Source organism: Gadus macrocephalus, chromosome 8, assembly GCF_031168955.1.
Source record: "Gadus macrocephalus chromosome 8, ASM3116895v1".
NCBI classification, from domain to species: Eukaryota; Metazoa; Chordata; class Actinopteri; order Gadiformes; family Gadidae; genus Gadus; species Gadus macrocephalus.
Window position 1 is genome coordinate 1,334,284 of NC_082389.1, and position 22,584 is coordinate 1,356,867.

At 50.3% G+C, this 22,584-nt stretch overlaps 1 protein-coding gene across 2 annotated transcripts; it reads left to right on the plus strand.

Moving 5' to 3' along the window:
• The first annotated feature begins 135 nt into the window (after positions 1–135).
• zzz3 (zinc finger, ZZ-type containing 3) lies at positions 136–22,308 on the plus strand. Of its 2 annotated transcripts, none has more exons than XM_060057969.1 (12): positions 136–269; positions 2,771–4,511; positions 7,899–8,037; positions 8,315–8,462; positions 8,674–8,786; positions 10,305–10,376; positions 10,963–11,064; positions 11,939–12,034; positions 13,403–13,552; positions 17,348–17,482; positions 17,816–17,916; positions 20,723–22,308. In XM_060057969.1, the coding sequence occupies exons 2-12, from the start codon at positions 2,836–2,838 to the stop codon at positions 20,865–20,867; spliced, it is 2,877 nt and encodes a 958-aa protein (XP_059913952.1). In that variant the 5' UTR covers positions 136–269; positions 2,771–2,835; the 3' UTR covers positions 20,868–22,308. The 2 variants fall into 2 exon arrangements, with proteins under 2 accessions (XP_059913952.1, XP_059913951.1); XM_060057968.1 differs by lacking the exon at positions 136–269 and adding an exon at positions 319–1,200.
• Positions 22,309–22,584: the final 276 nt, after the last annotated feature.

The following is a 22,584-nucleotide window of genomic DNA, read 5'->3' on the forward strand; positions in this document are numbered from 1 at the left end:
CATTGTGTTAGCCATTTATTTAAACATGTGATCTCCATAATGGGTGCAAATAATAACCAAAGAGTGCAGAGAACATTTTTGCTGACTTTGAGTTATTGTGTAAACTACAAAAAGCTAATTAGTCTGCAACATTGTACTATTGTCAGGGGCCAAAATGTACAGTATTGCAGTCTGATGAGCCCGGTTCAATCGGCTCACACACACCCGACTGGTTGACTGGATTGAAAACATGGCTGCTACCGAACGTGTAGCAGATTTACGGAAGTGAGGTACGTCTGTTTCTTGAGGTTATAAAGTACTTTAAAGGGCGAACCTCCAGTGCACGCTATCCATTACTCTTATCATCAAAACATGAGTATATTGAGCTGCACCATTGGTCAGTCCTGACTCATTGTATTGGGCAAAGGGATCGCAGAAGTTGTAGGCGAAACAATCAGCTAGCTAGTAGCCAGGCAGCATTAGCCATTCACGGCTAGTTGCTCCATCCCCGTTACTGCTGGGCTGCTATCTATGCTAATGGTGGCACGCATACTGCAAATTAATTCGACGGGGACGCTGTATGGGTGCAGTTCACATATTTGATTCATACGTAAACATGAGATTTAGGATAGTGATTGTGTACATTCTCAAACGGAGTCTTTATAATACCTGACGTTACATTTAATCGCAGTGTTGTGATTTTTTTTTTACGCGATGCAGCGAACATACCAACTAGCTAAGCGAGCAAACTTCACATAGCTCAGTGTTAAACGAGAGGGCGTGATTACCAAACTCATTCAATAAAGTGGTCGTGGTACGAATGATGACCTGCAGTGCATTTCAATTGATGGGCAGTGTTTTTCCTCCACCGCAAGCCTATATTTAGCTCCTCGGTTCAGTGCAGGTGCTAGTTAGCCTGCTAACTAGCATGCCACATCTAGTCGTGTTGTGCACTGAAGTTGGTCGTGCTAACCGTTAGCTCGCCAGCTTGTGTGTGTGTACGCCAAGGCGTGTTTGCCTCGACTGTCGAGCTCTTTCCTTCAGCTCTGTGTCTATTTTAAAAAGTACAGACGAGCGTAACGGGGGCTGTTCGTATGGCAGATGTAGGAGTGGGTTTAGTGTTTTGGATTACACCTGTGTGCTTCATAACTTTGTAACGTTATATGGGGATGGCGACGGCTGGGGAGCTGTGAGCGAAGGATATGAACGTTTTTCTCATGGGTATGTTTGCCAATGGCACTTCGTGGTTGATTTTTGTTATCGTCATAGGGCTAGGAACTAATACAGCAAGCGAAAACCCAATGGGGGACTTATGTATTGTATAAACTGAGTAGTTATTGTACGACCTGGTCGGGGAATGTTGTATCTTAACGTTATACGGCGGATAGCACATGCTCTCGCAGGTCTAAACAATGGTTCGGAGACATTAACATGTGCAGTGTTCATATAACTAGGAATGGTGCTACTGTTTGGACACGGGAAGTTATGTTTCATTCGGACAGAGTCTATGTAGATGATGTAAAAGCCCTGGTTGTGCTTATGGTTATCCCTGCGTTGCACGTGTCAATCTATGTCCACAACTGTCCGCGCGTTTACAAACAGGAAGTCGCTTGATTGAACCTTGCTATCAGTCAATCACCTCAGCCATGGTCACTATCCACACAAAACGACATGCTATGTTTATGCTTCACTTTAGAGTGATGTTCAACACACGCGTGTCTCATGCGAGCACGAGTTACGCCTAGTCGAAAATCGAAACTAACGTTATGCAATAAGCTAAAAAATAACACGTATCGCTGCTGTTTGCGCATCATTTGGATACAAGTTACTGCACACTACGGCTCCAATGTGCTCACTATTGGTAGGATACCATAAAGGGTCGACCAGCCATAGAAGAGTTCCGATCACCCTAGCAATCCTTTCTGTTTTTATTGTGCTTTCGGGTGAAAAGTCTAACCCTAACCCTAAGTCATAATTGGTTTTCTAGGCTTGGCTTGGTGAAATTCGATTGGTTATGTTTCAATTAAGGACCAGTGATTTATCTGAACAACATACCCCGACTGTTGTTCTTTCCACCCGTGGTTTCTGCATCGCCAAATCATATTAGCTCTCTCATAGGGAGTATTTTTAGTCGAGTGTGTGTGTAATATCTGCGCCCTGGCTTCCTTCATGCCAGCTCACCGCCCTGTAGGAAAATGCATTCATAGCTACAGTAGCCTTCCGGACTTTATGGGGCTGTGGTAGCACAGCGGTGCTAATGGGGCGGGGAGTTACTTCATGTAATGTAACTGGAAGCTTTTTAAATGAGTTGTGACAGATGTAGGTCCTTCAAGCACGTCAAAGGGATTCCATGTAGAGCACCAATATGCTCAAGGAGGTTTTTGCTTCGGTCAGGGTTGCAGTCATTTTTCTTGGTACTGGTCACTTAGATTCCCTCTAGATTTTTATTGTCCACTTTGGTCCCATTTATTAGGTGAAGACATGACCCATTGTTATCCCTGGTGTATGACATCATTCCACAAAGCCCGTCTCAGCGGTTCCCCTGATATATAGCAGTATCTCCACTGTGGTCCTTGATCAAACAAACGCCTTAAACAAAATGTACACACTGTTTAATTCATTTTTATGACCAAATTGTTTATGGTCCATTGTGAATGGTCAGTAGCCTAAAATAGACTGCTATGTTGCACCAAAACCCAACCTAAAGTTATCAAGAGAGCCTTTATGGAGGTGGTGGTCTTTGTGACTCCCACGCCGTGTCTTCATGCAGTGTCTGTGTGTTGTCATTCAGGTGCCCACGTTCTGCTGCCGAGGAGAGAGCACCAGGATGAGGACGCTGTAGGCCCCCACCGTACTATGGCCGCGTCCCGTTCCTCGCGCGTCACGCGGTCATCAGTGGGGCACAATGGACTGGACGAGAACTTCTGTGGCCGAACCCTCCGGAATCGTAGCATCGCCCCGCCCGACGAGACGGCGGCGTCGCCCGTGCCCCGGGCCCGCTCGCCCAAGAAGAAGCAGGAGACGCGGCAGGACGGCCAGGCGTCGCAGTCCCCATCGCCGGGCAAGGTAGCGGACCCAAAGCCCGCCGAGGGCGAGCCGTGGACCGGCTCCCGGAAGCGCAGCGCGCCGTGCCCGGACAAGGAGGGGTCTGAGACCTGCGTGAGGGGGAGGGGGGCGCGGGAGCCCTCCCCTCAGCTCAAGAAGGCCAAGCAGGGTCCGCCTTCCGAGGCGTCTTCTGGAGGAGCTGAGGACGAGGAGGAGGAGGAGGAGGAAGAAGAGGAGGAGGAGGAAGACGACGACGACGTCGATGAGGACGACGACGCGGCGTCCATCGACGCAGAGAGCCCTGGGTCGGTGTTCGACGACATCAAGGACAACGGCAGGACCTCGCCCGTCCTCGCCGACGCGATCAAACGCGAGGCGGACGAGGTGGAGGTCACGGCCGGCGGGCCCCCCAACGCCCACAGGGCCTCCAACGGCCTGGTCGAGGTCAAGGCGGAGCCCGCCGGCGGCCCCCGCGCGCCGACCGTCGACGCGAAGCCCGCCGCCGCCGGCCCCGCGCTGCCCAACGGCAGCCAGTCGGCGGCGCCCCCGTCCCCGGAGCTCACCGTGCCTTGTAGAAACTCTACCCCCGTGCCGTCGGAGCCCCCGTCGGCCCCCCCGCAGGACCCTTTAGCCGAGGACCCGCTCCCTGAGCTGCTGGGGGCCGAGGAGCAGGAGGTGGAGGTGGCGTGCTCGGCCCGGGAGGAGGCGGTGGTGACGGAGGCGGAGGTGGGGGGCACCAACGGGTGCCCGCCGTCGCCGCGGGCGGAGGAGGTGGTCGCTGTCGCCTCCTCCTTCTCCTCCGCTCACGACGTAGACATTAGCCCGGCGAACCACCGCCACCAAAACAACAACAGCCACTCAGGAGAAAGCTCACCCCCGCTAGAACCCACGCCCTCCCCCACAGAGCCCGCCTCCCCCCCCCCTCACACACACCCTGCCGGCTCCCCCACGGACCTCGGATGCACCCCCTCCCCGCCGTCGTTCACGGAGCCCCACGAACACAGATACACCCTGCGGACTTCCCCCCGGAGGGCCCCCCCCGGTGGCAGGCCCTCCCCCCCCAGGGACAACGGCTTCCTGGGGGGGGGCGAGGCGGAGGTGGAGGTGGAGGAGCAGCAGGAGGAGGCGGTGGAGGTGGAGGTGGAGGAGGAGCAGGAGCAGGTGGTGGTGGTGGAGGAGGAGGCGGTGGAGGAGGTGGTGATGATGGAGGCCTCCCGCCCGGCCACGCCCGAGGAGCCCCCGCTCTCGGACCTCGTGGGGCCCCTCCTCAGCGAGGCGCCGGCCTCGGTGAGGGGCGGAGCCGGGGGCGGAGCCGGGGTGTCGCTGGGGGCCCCGGAGGACATTGGGCCCCTGAAGGACAACGAGGCGGGGGGCGGTAAAGCGGGGGCCACAGCGCGGACGGGCGCGGAGGAGGAAGAGGAGGAGGAGGAAGAGCCGGATGTATATTACTTTGAGTCGGACCACCTGGCACTGAAGCACAACAAAGAGTATGTTGGGGGAGCTGGGAGGTTTCTCTTTTCTTTCTGCCACTGTTCCTCTGTCCTTGTTACTCTGTGCTCTTTGAAGACTTCATTAGATTTTTTTTCCCCTCTGTCATACATCAGAAAGCTGTTGGGTATTCCTGTTGGATAATGGTAGAGGTCAATAGATGCTCACGAAGCTCAATTCACCAATGGCTTCTTTTTCCCACTTGGTACGCAAAGTTATTCCTTTTTGACAATGTTGGATATCAATAGAGTTGTGCGAGTGTTGCACTGATTCCCACTCCCAATAATGCTGCTGGGTGTTTCTCTAAAACTGGCGGAGATGTGCAGTCATTGCGTCAGTGTTTTTTGAGCGGGTAGCATTAATGGTGCTGCGTTCACTGGACCTGACATAACACCGATAGGGAGACGTTACCAATGGCCGGAGGCGTCGGCCTTTCTCGGTATCTTAAGTGTGCTGGCGTATCCTTTTAGTTGGTAGCATAAAGACACTTTAATAGTGGCTGAATGCCGAATAGCGGTCTTAATTAGATGCCGCTCACCAGAGACCAAAATTGTAGCCAAGCATCTCTGTTAATGCCAGCATTTTGACTGCAATGCTGGGAACAAAAGGCTTTGGCATTCAGAGTAACTTAATTTGCAAAGGAACTTCTAAATGTATTTCTGGAGAGGGCAACTCTCCAACCCACATGCTGCATCGTCTTGTATGTGTTCTTCCATAACTTGCTAGTTGGTTTTTTGTCTATGTGTACAACATTAGTGACCATTGATGTGGAACAGTGGTTTTAAGTACAAACCCAAGCTATTTGAAATGGCTGACTTTGCCAGTCCGGTTTTCCGGTTCAACCAGTTGGACCCTTTTAATTTCGCAAGGGCAACAGAACGATGAGCAGATCATTTGGATTCACGTGGATAAGTTCTGTGACGTGAATCATTTTTAACTTTCAGTGGCCACGCGTTACTACCATCTTGTACTGAATAATTTATTTTGATGGATTTTATTTAGCCTAGATCAAAACATGTCGTCTACTGGACAAGTTCAATGGTCTGAAGCCAAGCCTTTAGTGCAGCGAAATAAAAGGGAGAAGAAAATGAAAGGAGCCTTTAAATTGTCAATATATGAAAAGGTTGTAGTTTAACAAAAAAAAAAAAGACCTTCCCCAAAACTCCTAAAACAGCCTGTGGCTTGACATTAATTGATAAATTAAGGAATTGACTTCATGCCGTAGTTGAGGACAGAAACATCTCTTTTTGAGAATGTTTATCACTTGTGCATTTTATATGCTTTATATCCTCTCATGTCACTCCCTTTTGTCTATCTTGGCTAGCTCATTTATGATTAACTAACGTTAGTTCATGACCTATTGCCTCAACCCGCGGGCGCTCACACTCCATTGCTCTCAATCTGCCAGCTTCATCCGGCTGCAGTTCACTGCCCGGCCACAGGGGGCTAGTCATGAGAAGGGATCTATGCTTCTTACACGTAGTCCCCTTTCGAGCAGATCGGGAGATTGAAGATACCTTGAATATCTCCGCAGGTGTAGCTGTGCCTGGTCACTAATAGTTATCATATCTATTGTACAGCAATATGTGGCTTGGGTTTTCTGGTCACACTTAATGCCTGGATGCACGCCATGTGTAGTGAACCTAATGTGTCTTCGTCGGTAGAGGAACACTGCAACGCTGAGTGGGTTTCTCTTCCAGCAGATAATGTTTCACTTGGCGAGGTTTGCATTTTGGTTATCCGCCTGGTGAGAACAAGCCGCTAAATTTAGGTTTTCCAAGAATCCCCACGAGCGTGAAATGCATAAACTGGCTCAGTTGATTTGTTTCCACGCCCTGGTTAAAGCAGCGCTTTGATCACGGAAGCACCCTGATGCAAGAATTATTAAATACGTTGAATAATGGAGGGAGCCTTCCTCAGGTGTTTCGCGTGTCACATGGGATTATGCACGGAGACTCGTGTTCGTCCCCCAATTCCTCAGTCATTCCTTACAAGAGGAGGGATATGACTCTGGGCCGATTTGGGAGAGTGACCTTGCAAAGGGATTTCAGAGAGTGCAGGGCTAGATTTACTCTAGGTTTTTGTCTAATGCCCGTGCTGTGTGAGAAGCTCAAGTCATTGAAACGAGGCTCTTCATTTGGTCCGTGACTGGATATTGGAGGGTTTTGGTTATGGTCTTAAGGATTTGAAAATGTTTTTTCCTTTTTTTTTCATGTTTCTGTTTAGTCCTGCATATTTTTATCTTGTTATTTTCGTTCCTACGAGCAGATGTTTGCTGAGGCTTCTCTCCATGGAGTCACTGATAATCTTTACCTCTTCACTGATTTAAAAGCAGCATCATTTAGTTTAAATCACTGTAAATAGAAGTAAATACGAGTTAGAGGCATCCCAGAGGGACCTTCAGATGAACCTGCTTTTTATATCACGTCATGTTGTGCAGGATGACGGGAAGCGCCAAATGCAGCAATGAGTCTGACAAAGGCATCTGTGGTTAAATGGTACCCACTCATCCCAATCCCGGAGATTGGGGCGCATCAAAAAAACATAACAAGCTCTAAATGGGCCGGGTGCATCCCATTGATTTTCCTTCATGTCCATCGGAAACGGGATCGATCCACTTCCGGAAGCACCTGTGCGCAAATGAGGTTATAGATTAGGAGAAGAGGGAAAAGGCTGAAACGTTGCTCTTATTGCAGCTGCTGACTCACTTCCTGATGTTAGCCATGGCATCATACCCCCCCCCCCCCCCCCTCTCTTTCTTCATTCCCTCTGCCCCTCCGAAGACCCCCGAAGGCTTTTGTGATAATGTCACACCATCCAAGCGTTGGGAGGTTTTTATTACCTTTACTTCTTTAAGCCACTGGGTTGCCCCATTGTCGGCTGTCTTGTGTCACACAGAGGGGGTGCATACCGCTGTGTGAAATGTGAAGAGGTGAAGCCACAGGCGATGGTTGTTTAGGATTTGAATTGACCAAATGCACCAATTGAGTCTTTTCAATTGAGTAGCGCGATACGAATGTTTTTTCATTCGATAATCCAAAAGGGAAGTCCGCTCGGGGAACCTTTTTAAGTCTGCTACTACTTAACCCTAGTCGGAGGGCCGGCATCATGGCACACGAGCGAGAGAGTCCCCTGCCCCTTGAAATCCCTTCCCCAGACAGAGATGGCGGGAGGTATTCCTGCAGGCAGGTTGTCGGTGTGCCACTTTGTATCAAAGTGTTTCCAGAGGAGGGAGTCCCACCGTTGCATTATGCACGCAGGTGAGCGCGCCTCCGTGTGAACGTGAGGCGAGCTCTCCTAGAGGTTTGATTCGCCGCTGGGTGCTACCGCCCAGTGTGTCACTGAATCATGCATGTGGCTCCCCTCTAACCCCCCCCCCCTCCCAGCTACCAGCGGCTGCTGCAGACCATCGGCGTGCTGGAGGCCCAGCGGACGCAGGCCGTGCTGGACCTGGAGACCCTGACGCGCCACCAGAGACAGGCGCTGGCCGCGCCCATCAGCTTCGTGGAGCAGCTGCAGAAAAGGGTAACGGCGGCCGACGCGTGGAGGGCCTCTCTCTTTCTTTCTTGATCCGTTCCCGCGTCCGTGGCGACGATCGGTGAACAGGGAAATTAGATTTGAATGTGTGCAATTATTCAAAATAAGTCATAGTTCATACACCTGGTTCCTTATAACTCCCATCCCTTGAAGGTGGACGTTCTTCTCCACGCTGTTTATAACGTTTAGGAAGAAAACGTTTCTTTAGTTTGACGTTCCTCAGTAGAACGTCGATGTTGACTGTGCCCCCCCCCTCCCCCGGCAGGAGAACATGGGCATGCCCTGCCCCCAGCGGGTGGTCCAGCTCCCGGACATCGCCTGGGACAAGTACACCTCGGGGCTGGGCGACTTCGAGCGGGAGTTCTGCGACAAGAAGCGCAAAACCCGGCAGCTGAAGCTCATCTTTGACCGGGGTGAGTGTAACCTTAGTGTGTGTGTGTGTGTGTGTGTGTGTGTGTGTGTGTGTGTGTGTGTGTGTGTGTGTGTGTGTGTGTGTGTGTGTGTGTGTGTGTGTGTGTGTGTGTGTGTGTGTGTGTGTGTGTGTGTGTGTGTGTGTGTGTGTGTGTGTGTGTGTTGGAAGGAACTCGAAGGTGAAACAAGTAACCGTGGGTCTCTGCCAACTAGGGTTGCCCACCAGGCCGACCAGTCCGGTGGAGCCGAAGAAGGAGGGCGAGCCCTCTGCCATGTACTCACTGCTGCCCACTAGTGACACCCTGGAGAACGGCGGGGACTCCCAGGTACACCCCCCTCCCCCTCCCCCCTCCCCGCAGTGATCCACACCAGCATGTCGTGGTCGCTCTGTTGGTCTTTTCACGTCGAATGGTTACCGCGTCTGTGTTGAATCACGGCGTAGCGGGTGTAGACGTATATATCTGCGCATTTGGTTACTAAGGGATAGGGATGCACCGATCCGCTTTTTTCACCTCCGATACCGATACCGATATCTGAGGTTTAGTATCGGCCGATACCGATCCGATACCGATATAGAAAAACAGCGCGAAATTATGGCTACAAACTAAGTTTCATTGAGGGGAAAAGACTGGGATCATGAGACTTGAATTTTTGGAGGTGCTTTATAAGGTTTGTGGTATTAAAGCTAGAAGGTTTAGTACCACCCCTCGGGACATTTACTTTGCATATGTTGCATGTAGCCGTGGAGCTTGCTGGCTTAGGTAAAGTGAAATAGCTCCAGATAGCAGATCCTTTTGCTCGCTCCATTTTGCAATCACTGTAGGCTCCGCACGGCGTGTTGCTTGTTTATGACGTCACTCACAGCGCACAGCATAGAAACTGAATAGATCAGCCAATAGATAGATAGATACACTTTTATTAATCCCGTGAGAACATTTTCGTGGGAAATTCAATTATCAAAGCAGCAAGGTAGTAGGAATAGGATTCAAGTATGTACATAAATGAAAATAAATAAATAAATAAATAAATATATGGATCGGCCCATTTGTCACCGATACCCGATCTAGAAATGTCTTCAATATCGGTACCGATACCGATACAAATATCGGATCGGTGCATCCCTACTAAGGGACGGATGAACCAATATAGACCAGGGAAAATACCTACACCAGGACCCAACAGCGAGCCCTGGCCTCACTGATAAGCATCCTTTTTCCCTCCCGATTTGTCTCCCTTCACTTCCACCCAGAGGTGGTCTTGAAAGGGGGTTGGCGTGTCAAGAGCTGGGCATTTAGAACGGGGATGGGCACTATGGGCACTAGTAGCCTTTGCTTCTCATGCAGGCATGTAACCCGTGCACTTATTACGGTATCTCTCTAGATGGGAGCCTCCTCCTGAGTGGGGCTTACTTGTTTGTGTGCGAGGTCCCTCCTGGCTCGGGAGTTGTGCATATTCTGAACGGATCGGGGATAATGGACGCCTCCGAGGTGCAAGCGCACTGCAAGCCAACGTGACGATTCCTCCCTTTGATGTCAATGTTGATTCTTCCTTTTTTTTCTTTTTTTTTTTACTTGAATTGCGAGAGTGCACTTTCACTTCTACCACCCCAACGCGGTCGACGGGGGACTTCTGGTTTCAGATCGTTTCTTAGTCAAACCGGGTCTATTTCCTTTTTTTGCGTTCTCATTTATTTCCATGGCTATATGCACTTCGGTTTGCAGAGCGGCTGCCAGAACGGAAATGGCAGTTGCGTTATGTGTCGGCCGTGTCCATATTCAAATGCCCCCAGGGCATATCGCTATGACTACCGTCTCCAACATGTGGTTCCTCTGGTGTTTTCACAGCTGATCAGAGGAAGGATCTGCAACTCCAACAAGCCGGACACCTTTAACCAGCTGTGGACTGTTGAGGAGCAGGTACGCCCGGTGCCTTCATGTGCGGGATCGTACTGGGGGTAGGGGGGGGGCGAACCAGGGGGGGGGAATGTGACGCTGAGCCACAGCTGGAAGGGGGGGAGGGTGTGTGTGACGAGCGCATCGCTAAAGCACAGCGAAGGCACAGCAAACATCATGTCTGGGCTGTCAAGGAGACCGCAACGGTCGCCAGGCAACCAGAGGCGTGCGTGCGTGCGTGTGTGTGTGTGTGTGTGTGTGTGTGTGTGTGTGTGCGCGCGCGTTATTTTGAATGTTTTGGACCTGTAAAGTCAGGGCAACACAAAAAGGTATCGGTAGAGTCCAGAAGCCACACTCTTCCTATGTTTCCCAACGGGTTTGGGGTTCTGGGATCCTCCTTTTTTTTTTGTAAATGGGCTCTTTCTAATGCATTTGCAGTGAGCTTTGGTCAAATGTAACGCGCAACATGGAAAGCGTGACGTTGACGCTACATGGAGAGGCTTATTCATTGACATAGTGGGCGTGTCCCTACACTGAAGGAAGTGCTTGCTGCTGCAGTGAGAAGGGTTCTCAACCGGTCCTTCTTCTATCTGTTGTTGTTGTCCTACAGAAAAAGCTGGAACAACTTCTCCTCAAGTTCCCGCCTGAGGAAGTGGAGTCTAAAAGGTGGCAGAAGATCGCCGACGCGTTGGGGAACCGGACCACCAAACAGGTGACTGACCGTTAATGTTAAAGCACTTCAGCCCATTTTAAAAGATGGACATGAAAATGGGGATTAGTGGGGGAGACTGACCTTACATTCACACTACCTCCGTCCGTCGACGGGTCTCAGTGCCTCTGCACGGGGCGCTCTCGAAATGCATTGTGGGTCCGTCCGTCCGTCCTGCAGGATCGATTTTGCATAACAAGCAGGAAGAAGCAGAGTTAATTTCAAGAAATGTGGAATCGATAGGATTGTTTTTCATCACCTGAGCCTTTATATTTATATCCACACATCGGCTTTGTACACGCCCTCGGCCATCCGTCGACGGACGCATGTAGTGTGACCGTAGGGTGAGAATAAATGACGGTACGCTGTTTGCGGGTCATCTTTCTGGGCCGCCTGGGTCAAAACTAGGGATGCACCGAAATGAAAATTCTTGGCCGAAACCGAACCCGAATATACTGAAACAGTTGGCCGAAACCGAATACCGAATGTGGCTTTTGCTGTTTTTCATTCATTTTGATTTAAATTTTCACCATTGCATAAATCAAACAATGAAATGTCCTTTATAAACTTTTTTGTCTTGCTTTTCAATAAAAAAAATCAATTACAAAGGTTTTTTTTTTTTTTTTTTTTTTAATCAAAAATAAAAATGTTCGGTGTATTGTTTTCGGCCTTTTTACTCCCTCGGCCGAAATCGAACATTATGTTTTGGGCCATTTTCGGCCGAACAATCTTCGGTGGCCGAATATTCGGTGCATCCCTAGTCAAAACACTGCCCTTCCAGACAGCAGCTTCACAGCAGGCAGGTGTTGTGTGTGAAGGCCTCCAGGCCTCCCTGGAGATGATTAACCAGAGGGGGCGCCTCTCCTTTGTGCTCCAGGTGGCCAGCCGGGTCCAGAAGTACTTCATCAAGCTGACCAAGGCCGGGATCCCGGTGCCTGGAAGGACGCCCAACCTGTGCATGTACACCAAGAAGGTAACTGCGGCAACCCCGACTGGATCCACACAAATAGTACCTTTTTCCGTTGAGGGGACAATACCGGTCTGGATGGCGATCAAGCCGTCATCATAACCGTCTCTCTCCGGGCTTCACCGAAAACATCAGTGGCTGCCAATGTCATTTGGCCGAAGTGTTTTGGTGTGTTGTTTCTACCTAAAGGCGTAGACACGCATCAACGCGGCGTGTTGGCAGCTCTACGTGCCATCCGCAGCATCAACGCCACCTAGCGTTATGGTTTCAGACGGCAACGTTCACCTAGATTTAGTTTCTAATAATCATTGACATCTTTCTTTCTCTCATCTTCGACGATTTTTACACAAACGGCAGTATACAAAACAATACTGTTCGAAAAAACAAGGTAATCTATCTCTGGCATCCATAGATGTCGCCGTTGGTCGGTGTAGTTGTTTGTTAAATCACCCCCTTGTGTCCATGTGGTGTAATGACACGTAGTGTAAGTTGAACACAAATATAGAAATGAAAATATAGTCTTTTGCATGGCAAAAGACTCAGACCAACCGCACAGAAGCGTGTTCAGGCCTTGAGAGCTCTTCATAAGAACTCCCCTGCCACCAATGTAAACAATAGCAATATAGTTGGTTTCTGTGAGAGGACATTTAGTCAAGTACTAGTATGGTGATTCACTGTGATGTTGTTCACAGACTAAGTACTGATGACACATTTTGATTCCAAAGGACAACGTAGCTATATGGATGGCTAGTTATAGAGAAAGATATGGAGATCGCTAGCTAGATAGATGTATAGTTGTTTGTTGTTTACGTCATTTTGTCAAATTCTACGGCTTGAAATGCCCTTTCGACAACGGCTGTCGTCTAGTTTGTCAAAAGGTTCCTAAAAAATCAGAGGTTTTAATTTTTGGCGTTTAGAAATAAATAATAATTAATCAATATATTTATAGTAATGTAGTTATTTAAATAGTAGAATAAAGTAGTGTTAATGCTGCTATGTCCATGATTTACAAAAACAGCCTTGTTACGTACATAACTTGGTCCTGTTAAACCTGTTAGCTTTCTTTGAAAGAGTGAAGGCTACTACTAGGCAAATATTATCTTAAAGGTGACGTATTCTACCCCCAGGTGTGAGTGGGATTAGCGCTTACAAGCCGTTCTGAAAATCGGCCTCTTCTGACATCACAAGTGGGCGTGTAACGGCTAATCCCACTCACACCTGGGGGTAGAATATGTCACCTTCAACAACTTCCGCAGCTAACCATGGGGATGTTATGCATACGACGACCTCGTTAGAGTGTTGTGGAGTTCAGAACCGGAGAGTTGACGCCTCTACTTCCTGTCGTCCCCCCCCGTCCCCCCCCCGTCCCCCCAGGTGTCAAACAAGCGTCAGCACCACCTCAACAAGCACCTGTACCGGCCCTCCACCTTCCTGGCGTCCTACGAGCCCCCCGTCTTCATGGAGGAGGAGGACGAGCGCGCCGCCTACTACAGCAGCCTTCAGGACCCCTCGGCCGACGACTCTGTACGTTACCGCCCTGCTCTGTCGCGCTCTCGCCATCTCTCGTTCTCTCTAAGAAGTGAAACAATATATCGCTGTCGGTACAGTAAAGATGTTCATAGAACCAAGTGCAAGTTCTAACAATCGCTAGGCTAACCCATTCCCTGTACAGCAGTGATGGCAGCTACTGCAGATGCTACACAATTAAGTACTATAAATAAGGGCGTACATCAAGTGCCAGGACGTACAACATTCAATGGTGGCCGGAAGGGGCTGGGATGCTATGCAGAGTCCAGGTGAACTCTGAACAGGTGCGGTTTGAGTCTTAAGCGGAAGCTGGTGAGCGACTCTGAGATCCTCACATCGGCGGGGAGCTCGTTCCACCACTGAGGAACGAGCGATTTTTGTGATTTCATCTCTCGCTCTGTCTCTCTCTCTCGCACTGTCTCTCTCTCTCTCTATTGGCCCGTTTCCACCGGGGGGTGCGGTTCGGTTCGAAAAGGTGCGGCACGGATTGCGTTTCCGCCGCCAAAAGTGGGCGTGGTCCGGGCTGAGCCGTACTCGTCTCTCCGTACTCCTCCGTTGGGGCACTGAGACGCCTGAAAGGGTACCGGCAAGTTCGAGCTACATACGGCGTCCGTTGATTGGTCGACAGAATCGCACTTCCTTGAGACGGGGGGATAATAACAAACAGAGACGTTATTGTCGCACAAGAAATTGTCCCACAAAAGTTTGCCGTCCTTCTTGGCCGTCCTACATTGTTGATCTTTGGTCAGTGTGCGCGTTCTTGTTCCTTGGATTTATTAGCTGGCTACTCTGTGTCGGGCTGCTATGAGGTCACGATGCTAACCTAGCTGCCGCGGCTATTGCCATCTGGCTTAAACCCCGCCCTACCATAAGGGTACGGTCGTGGTGGAAACACGAGCCGTAACTGAGCTGGGCCGAACAGCACCGTCACTACTCCACCGAGCCGCACCGACCCGACCCACACCCTCCGGTGGACAGGCGCCATATGGGTCTCTGGGTCCCTGTCTGTTTCTGTCTGTCTCTGTGTGTCTCTGTCTGTCTGTCTGTCTGTCTGTCGCTCTCTGTCTGTCTGTCGCTCTCTGTCTGTCTGTCGCTCTCTGTCTGTCTGTCGCTCTCTCTGTCTGGGTCTTGCTCTCTCGCTCTCTCTCTCTCTCTCTCTCTCTCTCTCTCTCTCTCTCTCTCTCTCTCTCTCTCTCTCTCTCTCTCTCTCTCTTCTCTCTCTCTCTCTCTCTCTCTCTCTCTCTCTCTCTCTCTCTCTCTCTCTCTCTCTCTCTCTCTCTCTCTCTCTCTCTCTCTCTCTCTCTCTCTCTCTCTCTCTCTCTCTCTCTCTCTCTCTCTCTCTCTGGGTCTCTCTCTCTCTCTGGGTCTCTCTCTCTCTGGGTCTCTCTCTCTCTCTCTCTCTCTCTGGGTCTCGCTCTCTGGGTCTCGCTCTCTCTCTCTCTGGGTCTCGCTCTCTCTGTCTCTGGGTCTCGCTCTCTCTGTCTGGGTCTTGCTCTCTCTCTCTCTCTCTCTGGGTCTCGCTCTCTCTCTCTCTCTGGGTCTCGCTCTCTCTCTCTCGCTGTCTGTGTTTGTGTGTCTTTCTGTGTCTTATTGGTTTGAATGCCTGATGTTCCCTCCTTTTCTCTATTTTCTGTCTCATTTCATTAATTCCTTCTGTGTGCTTCCTCCTCACTGTCAATCATTTTGTATCTCCCTACTTGTCCCTTGACTTCTCTCTCTCAGCCGCGTTCTGCACGACTGGGTTTTGAAGAAGCTCTTAATCTTTGTTTTTTCATCTTAATGTGGTGGAATGAATTTCAACCTCCATGCAGAAACTGAATCTGCTGGAAAATAAAGTTGCATCGAGCCAGAGCACAGGGACATGAGCCGATCTTAAAGCTGCTGTAGTAAACAGAAGGCACAAGAGAGCTTGATGAGAAATCCTGGCTCTCTTGTGATTTCTCTTTTGAGTACATCCCAGAACTGCTGTAGACAAGAGAGAGAGAGAGAGAGAGCACAATAATTAGAAAATTAACCGGAAAAAAGGAGTGCATTTTCAATATCGCCTCTGGTTTAAAATAAGTGCGTGAAATAAAAACTCCCTAATCTGTGTGTTGATAGCGGACTCATTACGGTGGCTGGATGGCCAGTGTTGGGTGTTTGGGGCGGTCTCTGGGTATCCATGTTGCTTGCTGGTGTTCAACCTCTCTAAATATGGGGCTCACTACCTCCACTCTCAACGACATGGCGTGTCCTGGCCTCTGTCTCAGACCCTTCATACCCCTAGGCCATCTTAGAGCAGTTCTTCAATATGCTTCTGTGGACGTTTCGGGACAGAAGTGCAGTAACATCTGCGGTACACCTGTCAGTGTAGGTGTTCTGACTCCGCAGAACAAGTGCCACCTGGCCAATCTAATTATTTATTCAAAGTTAGCCACTGGCCATGGTATAGGATACATTTTATTTTGCTTTTGGCATACCTCCCCCATAATCCAAAATTCCTAATCAGTGCTGACTGGGAGCAAAATGTACATTTACAATTTGCCTTCTTACCTACATACCCTTATCGTTCTTCTGCAGGACGTGTGATCCCAGTTAAATCTGCATTTCCGGTCGGCCCTTGCGTGGCTCTCCAGTGTGCATTGACTTTGGACCTGCTGATGTTTAGTGTGTGTGTGTTGCTTTCATAACCTCCTCCAATCCCTGGGAACTGACCTGTCATCCGAGTGCTGCTTGTGGACGTTTCTTGTCTATTTGAATTGGTTTCAGGGCGTGTCCCTTCTGTCCGCTCTGCGGCAGAAACACCTCGGGATAAAGCCCTCTGATTGCTTTGAACACACAACACATGCACCTTCTTCCCAAATGACACACACACACACACACACACACACACACACACACACACACACACACACACACACACACACACACACACACACACACACACACACACACACACACACAGAGGGGGGGGGGGCAGTAACCTTTTAAGCAGAGCTAGGTCATCGTGCCACGCTGGGACCACAAGCTGCCGGCTAACACGCCAACAGAGAACCTCCAACACAGCCAGGGGGGGGGGGGGGAGCCAAGTCTCAAAGGCGTCGTTGCCACGGGCAACGGTCACGTCTTGCCTCTTGTGTCACTGATGACCCCTGGCGTTGACACTCTTAAAGGGCCACTCTCCGGCATGTGGATGGTTGCTAATCCGGTCTAGCCAAGTCCATTTAATTTGAATAGCCCTTAATCACGGTCACGGTCTCAGCGGGCTTCCCGGGCCACGTTTCCCGGCGCCTCCCTCTCCCCTTGAGACCTAATAACACTGAGAAGGCACAGAGAACGGGGGGCCCTCCTTCAATGGACGCTCAGCGGTGCACAATCGGGGTCAATCTACATCGGCTGCGCCGGAATATACCTGGGTGTGCCTCGATGTTTGTGGCTTGCTATTGGTCTTGTGATTTGTGTTTGCTCTTTGCAGAAGTAGGGGTGTAATCGATACGGTAATGATTGTGATCGGGTAATTAAATTGGTCCAGATACCACTAGTTCAGAATGGGTTTAATCCGAGGGTTAACGGAGTGATCCTGGATAATCCCAGTGATTATTATAAGCAGCCCATGAGAGAACAAAGGCCAATCCACCCTCTAATCTGAAGTGGTCCAGTGTCACGCATATGGTCTAATTGTGTGTGTGTGTGTGTGTGTGTGTGTGTGTGTGTGTGTGTGTGTGTGTGTGTGTGTGTGTGTGTGTGTGTGTGTGTGTGTGTGTGTGTGTGTGTGTGTGTGTGTGTGTGTGTGTGTGTGTGTGTGTGTGTCAGGAGGAGGAGGGTGTGCCTGAGGAGCTGAGACACCTTCCTGAGTACCAGGAGCTGTTGGAGCTGAAGAGGCTGAAGAAGAGGAGGCTCAGGGAGATCCGGGACGAGGGCGGCACGATGCAGCACCCGGGCTATAAGGTACCCCGTCATCATACCCCCTCCATACCATAGTACCCCCCCCATACCATAGTACCCCCCCTCCATACCATAGTACCCCCTCCATACCATAATACCCCCTCCATACCATAGTACCCCCTCCATACCATAATACACCCTCCATACCATAATACACCCCCTCCATACCATAATACACCCCCTCCATACCATAATACACCCCCTCCATACCATAATACACCCTCCATACCATAATAAACCCCTCACCCACCCTCCATACATCCTCCCCTCCCCTCCCCGCGTCACCATGGCTACGACCCCTGTGCCGGCGTTGACCCCCGGGCGTTGTGTTGTCAGTGTGACGCCTGCGGCGTGGAGCCCATCCAGGGGACGAGGTGGCACTGCGCGGACTGCCCTCCGGACACCGGCGTGGACCTCTGCTCCAGCTGCTCCGACTGGTGAGGCGCCGTCCCGAGGCCTCCGACGGTCTCTCTCTACCGTAGCGCCGCGTATCGTGTCTGCTCAGCGCTGTGTGTGCCGACCAGTAATGGTACGCTCCATTGAGGCCATTCAGTGTTCGTTACCCCGGCTCACAGAGTGCTGACGTGTGACGTCGCGTTTCCTAGAAAAGGAAGGTTTTTTTTTTGCGAATTGATTTGCGGGTTTGCTTTACCAACGATGTAAGTAATATTGAGAATAGATTGTCTTCATATAAAAAATACTAATGATAAACTTAACGTTTATGAACTTTTCCTTTTTAATACCCCAGGGGAATGCGTGAACGCCTCGACACGTTTCGATTATTGGTAGTGATTCTCTCTTGAAACTCTTGAAACTGGACTCTTGAAATCGGTTTATTTTCATTTTGAAAGAAACGACACATGGAAGCAATGGAGAACGCCCTCTCTCGTTCGGTTGTTTAGAACAGAAAATCCGGTTGCCAAGACAACGTGGCGCTTTCGCTTTAGTACTCTATTGGTCACATTGTGGGTCAGCTGATCATGTGACCTATATATGTGCCCCCATCAAATGGGTCGCACCATTTGCCTGTGAAGACCCAGTAGGGTAGAAACGCTGCTGGTCATTTTCATTAATAAATGAATATGGGAGCTTAAGCAGGGCTGCGGATTACATTTCTTTCACTCAATATTACTCCATCACGCGTTCACCGCGGTCAAAGGGGACGTCATCTCACGCATCGACCCCCAAGGCAAAGGCTGCCGCTTTAGTCCCGTGGTGCGGCCTTTAAAGAGCTCAGCCGGTCAGGGTTAGGGTTAGTGTCAGGGTTAGTGTCAGGGTTAGTGTCAGGGTTAGTGTCAGGGTTAGGGTTAGTGTCAGGGTTAGGGTTAGTCTCGGGGTTAGTGTTAGTCTCAGGGTTAGTGTTAGTCTCAGGGTTAGTGTTAGTCTCAGGGTTAGTGTTAGTCTCAGGGTTAGTGTCGGGGTTAGTCTCGGGGTTAGTCTCAGGGTTAGTGTCAGGGTTAGTCTCAGGGTTAGTGTTAGTCTCAGGGTTAGTCTCGGGGTTAGTCTCAGGGTTAGTGTTAGTCTCAGGGTTAGTCTCAGGGTTAGTGTTAGTCTCAGGGTTAGTCTCAGGGTTAGTGTCGGGGTTAGTCTCGGGGTTAGTCTCAGGGTTAGTGTCAGGGTTAGTCTCAGGGTTAGTGTTAGTCTCAGGGTTAGTGTCAGGGTTAGTGTTAGTCTCGGGGTTAGTGTCAGGGTTAGTCTCAGGGTTAGTGTCAGGGTTAGTCTCAGGGTTAGTGTTAGTCTCAGGGTTAGTGTTAGTCTCAGGGTTAGTCTCAGGGTTAGTGTCGGGGTTAGTCTCGGGGTTAGTCTCAGGGTTAGTGTCAGGGTTAGTCTCAGGGTTAGTCTCAGGGTTAGTCTCAGGGTTAGTGTCAGGGTTAGTCTCAGGGTTAGGGTTAGTGTTAGTCTCAGGGTTAGTGTCAGGGTTAGTCTCGGGGTTAGTGTCAGGGTTAGTGTTAGTGTCAGGGTTAGTCTCAGGGTTAGGGTTAGTCTCAGGGTTAGTGTTAGTCTCAGGGTTAGTGTTAGTCTCAGGGTTAGTGTTAGTCTCAGGGTTAGTCTCAGGGTTAGTGTTAGTCTCGGGGTTAGTGTTAGTGTCGGGGTTAGTCTCAGGGTTAGTCTCAGGGTTAGTGTTAGTCTCAGGGTTAGTGTTAGTCTCAGGGTTAGTCTCAGGGTTAGTGTTAGTCTCAGGGTTAGTCTCAGGGTTAGTCTCAGGGTTAGTGTTAGTCTCAGGGTTAGTCTCAGGGTTAGTCTCGGGGTTAGTCTCAGGGTTAGTCTCAGGGTTAGTCTCAGGGTTAGTCTCAGGGTTAGTGTTAGTCTCAGGGTTAGTCTCAGGGTTAGTCTCAGGGTTAGTGTTAGTCTCAGGGTTAGTCTCGGGGTTAGTGTTAGTCTCAGGGTTAGTCTCAGGGTTAGTGTTAGTCTCAGGGTTAGTCTCAGGGTTAGTGTTAGTCTCAGGGTTAGTCTCAGGGTTAGTGTTAGTCTCAGGGTTAGGGTTAGTCTCAGGGTTAGTGTTAGTCTCAGGGTTAGGGTTAGTCTCAGGGTTAGTCTCAGGGTTAGTCTCAGGGTTAGTGTTAGTCTCGGGGTTAGGGTTAGGGTTAGTCTCGGGGGTTAGTGTCAGGGTTAGTGTTAGTCTCGGGGTTAGGGTTAGTCTCGGGGTTAGTGTCAGGGTTAGTCTCAGGGTTAGTGTTAGTCTCAGGGTTAGTGTTAGTCTCAGGGTTAGTGTTAGTCTCAGGGTTAGTCTCAGGGTTAGTGTTAGTCTCGGGGTTAGGGTTAGTGTTAGTCTCAGGGTTAGTGTTAGTCTCGGGGTTAGTCTCAGGGTTAGTGTTAGTCTCGGGGTTAGTGTTAGTCTCGGGGTTAGTCTCAGGGTTAGTGTTAGTCTCAGGGTTAGTGTTAGTCTCGGGGTTAGTCTCAGGGTTAGTGTTAGTCTCGGGGTTAGTGTTAGTCTCGGGGTTAGTCTCAGGGTTAGTGTTAGTCTCGGGGTTAGTGTCAGGGTTAGTGTTAGTCTCGGGGTTAGGGTTAGTCTCGGGGTTAGTGTCAGGGTTAGTCTCAGGGTTAGTGTTAGTCTCGGGGTTAGGGTTAGTCTCAGGGTTAGTGTTAGTCTCGGGGTTAGGGTTAGTGTTAGTCTCGGGGTTAGTGTTAGTCTCGGGGTTAGTCTCAGGGTTAGTGTTAGTCTCGGGGTTAGTGTTAGTCTCGGGGTTAGGGTTAGGGTACCAGCGGTGTAAAGACGTGTGGCTCCGCCCCCTCTCCCGGCAGCCTGTTCCTGACGGAGACCCACTCGGCGGAGCACCGCCTGGAGCCCGTGAGCCAGCCCGACTCCCTCCTGGACCGCGACTACCGCCTCCCGCACGCCGCCGGCTACAACTACCTGGACCCCAACTACTACCCTGCCAACAGATGACAGGGCCCCGCCCGCCCCCCCCCCCCCCCACACACACACAAGGCCGCTCGCCACCCCGGCTCTGCCCCCCCTGACCACCGCTTCACCTGGCGGTCGGCCAAGGGGTGTGGGGGGGGGGCATGCCTCCCCACCATGACGGCGGCCACCCCATGTCACGTTATTTTGACGGAAAAATGAACCCTGACAACGGACGGCACGGCAACATTCCCTCCCCTCCCCCCCCCCCCCGACCCCAGTGTGTCCTCGAGCTCCCCCCCCCCCCCTCCGTCTGCATCTCTCTGGCGTTGCCGGTGGCGACCACGGTCGCAGCGGGACCTAATTGATCAACCCCCGAATAACAATCTGTTCTGTCTGTTGAGCGGGTGAATGTGTGTGTGGTGTGTGAGCGCGGTGCGTGCTGTTGTTTATTTACAGGCGGGGGGTGATTGGTTATATCTGAGTATTTATGAGCCTGGTTCCTCCGATGAGAACCGGGTCGGACTGTTATTATGGAAACGCGTCGCCGTGGAGACCGCTGCGCGCTCGACGGACCCGCCTGGAATCAAGGTGGCCATGTGACCTTCTACATATGAACGCCCCCCCCCTCTCTAGATATGAAAGGACCACGTGCCACGTGGGGGCAGGGGGGGCAGTTTAGCGTTAGCATAGCGGCAAGCTAGCCCGCCGGTCACTCTTGGAGACCCTTCACTCCCCCATCGTCTGTCACTCTCAAACCCTCGTAACACATTTCTCTTTTATATCAAAATGGTTTCTGCTGTGTTACTAAAGACCTGTTCAGTTCTCCCCCCCACCCCCCCCACCACGCTCCTCGTGATGAAGCACTACAGCCCTGCGAGCTAGCTTCACGTTGAAGGAATAAGCGGCAGGTGTGAAGGGCACTGGAACGCAAAGGGAGGGAGGTGGGGGGGGTCTTGTTTGTTTTTGTGATGCCTATTTTTCTGTCACCCCCCCCACCCCACCCCCCTCCAAAAAAGATGTCCGCTCTTGTTAATCATGTGGAGTAATGCAAATATATGGTGTAAAGTAGCCGGCATTAGTTGCTGTGTGCCATTTTTGTTTCTCTATTTTTGTTTTACCTCACCATCGACCATCGTCACCCGAACCGTTTCAACCCATCGGTCCTCCTTTATTTGGCGGTCCACATAAAGGTCCATTTGAAAGTTAGAAAAAAGATTGTATTTTTATGAATCTATTTAAAAATCAAAAGAATCGAGGCAATTGTCGCCTCCAACCACAGTGGAAAAACCCACGCAATTTTATACACATAGATTTGGTTGTGCTTGAGTAGAGGCCATTTTGTATGGGTTTTGTTCGTCTCTCCCTCACCCCCTTGCCCGCTTATGTATGTGTATAACAGTCTGTTCTTATGTAAAAATAAAAAATAATGTACAAAAAAAAACTGCTAGAGGAGAACTGTGGAAATAAAAGTATGTGAAAATAGTGTTTATATTCTCCTTTTCTGTGTATTGCCCTTTAGTATTCACAAATGTTGGACATACCGTCAATTATTAATGTCAGGGAGACATTAGTGAAGTTCAAGCTAATTTAGTGGACAATACAAATAGTGACTTTTTTTTAATTAGTACTTATTGTAATTAAGCCTGCTGAATATTGTTCGACAAAACCCGATACACGTTAATTGTTAAGGGATTCGTTATCTTTGAGTCAATGACGACATTCACATTAATGTATGGGCATTTTGCTTTATCTACCAGTA